Source organism: Mastomys coucha, unplaced genomic scaffold (assembly GCF_008632895.1).
Source record: "Mastomys coucha isolate ucsf_1 unplaced genomic scaffold, UCSF_Mcou_1 pScaffold5, whole genome shotgun sequence".
In the NCBI taxonomy this organism is placed as follows: domain Eukaryota; kingdom Metazoa; phylum Chordata; class Mammalia; order Rodentia; family Muridae; genus Mastomys; species Mastomys coucha.
Genome location: NW_022196911.1, coordinates 98,201,823 through 98,204,298, shown reverse-complemented (window position 1 = coordinate 98,204,298; position 2,476 = coordinate 98,201,823). Strand labels below are relative to the sequence as shown.

Genomic DNA, 2,476 nt, shown 5'->3' with positions numbered 1-2,476 from the left:
GGCAGTCTGGGGTCCTTCTTCTCCTCCGCCAATCAGCGTAGGCTGTGGCTCCAGACAGCATCTACTCCTGCTCCTGTGTGTAACTTCTGGGCTTCGGGGTGCCACAGCCTGTCCACTGTCAGCACTGGGAAGGCTGTTCCCCAGGTTTGTCTGCCCCAGTCCCGTTTGAGCCATGGATGACCCCTCGGAATTTCCATTTTCTCACTGTTAGGACACTCTGAATATTGTGCAGGGATTGATGTGTTACACAGCACAAACTAAATGCTTCATAATCCTTAGTGGTTGCCCCTTTTCTGTAGGTCTTTCCTCACGGGGCCCCAGAGTTTAGACAAAGATGGCTGTTGGGCTTAAACAATGCAGTGCACCAGGTCACCTTGGTCATCACTCAGCTGCAAAAGACACTTATGTCCTGAAGGTCTCTTGGTCAGAGAAGGGGTTCTGACTTAGGAGGGCACGCTGTCAGGGGAGTGTAGCTGGCTGGTCCTGAGTCCGTCTGTCCTGGACTGAAATATACAAGCAGCTGATGAAGCTGCTTCTGTGAAGGGAACTAGCTTTTTACCTCCCTGTCTCTCTTTCAATGGAGAAAGGGCACAACGGAATGTCTGTCCAGCGAGAGATGCCTCATCCTCACAACATCATAACCAGGTTGGGAGGTGAGGACCCCTGCTCCTATCTCTGCCTTCAGCAGAAAAAAGACGTCCCTACAGGTCCAGTCAGTCCTGGGACCTTCTTCAAACAGAAGCACACAGGGCTGCATCCTGAAAGGAGCGATCACAGGTCCCACAGGTGGAAAGAACTGCATTTCCTCTCCATCCCCTTCTATGAACAGGCCAAGGAAGATGGGCTCAAATTCCTGGTTCTGCCCCGTTAGTCTAGATTCAAACTCTAGATTCAGTTCCTTGTGGCAGCCCTAGGGTGAACACCGGATTCGGGCAAGGCACCCTTCCAGAAGGACCCCCAAGTCTGAAGATGGGACTGCCCCCCAGCTCCTTCTGAGGTGGAGAGACAGCACGTACTGACTGGGTGTAAAGTCAGCGATTGGCAGGGGTGGAGGGAGGGAGGAGACAAGCCCTCCCCTGCTCACTCCCCTCCCCTGAACTCCCCCCTCCCTTTCCAAGTGGGATATAAGCCCCGCAGGGAAGCTCTGAGCAGAGGCCACAGGGATCAGTAGCTGTCCAGCCCTCGAGCTTCTCCTGCCTTCCTTTCATCTCCTCCTGCTCATCTCGCTTCGGGAGCTGTAGTGAGTGACTGGGGTCAGGAATGGTCTGGTATCGTGATATTTTGTGGGGAAACCGAGGTCGGGTTGCTGGAAACTGGGACTGAGTGTTTGCGAGTTGGGTGGGCTGGGTCTATCTGAGACGAGATGGAGAAACCGGTTGGGGAACTCGGGTGTCTCAGCTTTCTTCCCTTATCTACCTCTTTGCGTATCAGCGGGAGTGGGTAGGCAGACAGGACTTATGGCTGTCTGACTGATGGGGAAACTGAGGCTAGAGATGGTGCAAGGCGGGAGAAGACTAGGTGAGCCTTGTGGTTGGGACAAACAGATCACTGAGACGTGGGCCCGACGGCAGCCGCAGCCTCCCTCCGTGGAGGATCGAGGCTCAGGATGGCCCACCCACCAATGCTTTCCTCCTAGATGGCGGTACGCAGGCCTTGGCCCATTATGGTCGCAATGCTGCTAGTTCTGTTCGTGTGCCTGGGAGTGCTGGTGGACGCCTACCCCACCAAACCAGAGGCTCCGGGCGAAGACGCCTCCCCGGAGGAGCTGAGCCGCTACTATGCCTCCCTGCGCCACTACCTCAACCTGGTCACCAGGCAGCGGTGAGCACAGGGGAGGGCAGGCGGGTGGACCCCAGCCTCCCGGGTTGCTCCCTCTCCCCAGCTCCACCTGGAGGCCTGACCACGCCCCTTTGTGGTCCCGCCCCTAGGTATGGGAAAAGAGATGCCCCCGCAGCTCTGTTCTCCAAACTGCTCTTCACAGACGACAGCGAGAACCTCCCATTCAGGTCTCGGTAGAAAATACCCCTCCCCACGCATGCCCTGGAGTGTGGCCTGGCCCCATCACTTACAACCCTGCCCCTCCCCTTTAATTCATTTCCTTTTCTTCCCGCAGGCCAGAAGGTTTGGACCAGTGGTGAAGACTCTCCCCGAAGCCTCCTGCTAGATGAGCTAACTACACTGACTTCACTTGCATGTTTGGTTTAAGAAGAGGGAACACTTCATATCTCAGTGTCCTGGACACCCAGGCTGGAGGGCTGTGCGTGTTCATCTCCCCTGTCCCTAAATAAAAGGCAAATTAAACACAAAATACCCGAGTGTTTATATATCTGTCCCTTTCACTTTTGTGGAGATGGTGTCAGGGGTGTGTAAGGTGGCTGCTGGAGCCCCAGGAAAGACTGGTAGCTAAGAAAACGACTCTGAGGACAAGGAGAGGGCATGGCGGGGAGTTCAGAATAGACACCTCATCTCAGCGGGG

The 2,476-nt window shown here is 55.5% G+C and overlaps 1 protein-coding gene across 2 annotated transcripts; it reads left to right on the top strand.

Moving 5' to 3' along the window:
• The first annotated feature begins 1,125 nt into the window (after positions 1-1,125).
• On the top strand, positions 1,126-2,307 carry Pyy (peptide YY). Of its 2 annotated transcripts, none has more exons than XM_031352822.1 (4): positions 1,126-1,240; positions 1,637-1,821; positions 1,929-2,006; positions 2,114-2,307. In XM_031352822.1, exons 2-4 carry the CDS (start codon positions 1,637-1,639, stop codon positions 2,136-2,138), a joined length of 288 nt encoding a protein of 95 aa, XP_031208682.1. In that variant the 5' UTR covers positions 1,126-1,240; the 3' UTR covers positions 2,139-2,307. The 2 variants fall into 2 exon arrangements, with proteins under 2 accessions (XP_031208682.1, XP_031208683.1); XM_031352823.1 differs by lacking the exon at positions 1,126-1,240 and adding an exon at positions 1,440-1,518 and having other exon boundaries at positions 2,114-2,298.
• The last annotated feature ends 169 nt before the right edge of the window (positions 2,308-2,476 follow it).

Excerpts from the sequence above, each read along its gene's own strand:
- Pyy (XM_031352822.1), top strand. The coding sequence starts at position 1,637 with ATGGCGGTACGCAGGCCTTGGCCCATTATGGTCGCAATGCTGCTAGTT. Across the intron at positions 1,822-1,928 it reads AACCTGGTCACCAGGCAGCG|GTATGGGAAAAGAGATGCCC; the intron begins GTGAGCACAGGG and ends TCCCGCCCCTAG. Across the intron at positions 2,007-2,113 it reads AGCGAGAACCTCCCATTCAG|GCCAGAAGGTTTGGACCAGT; the intron begins GTCTCGGTAGAA and ends TTCTTCCCGCAG.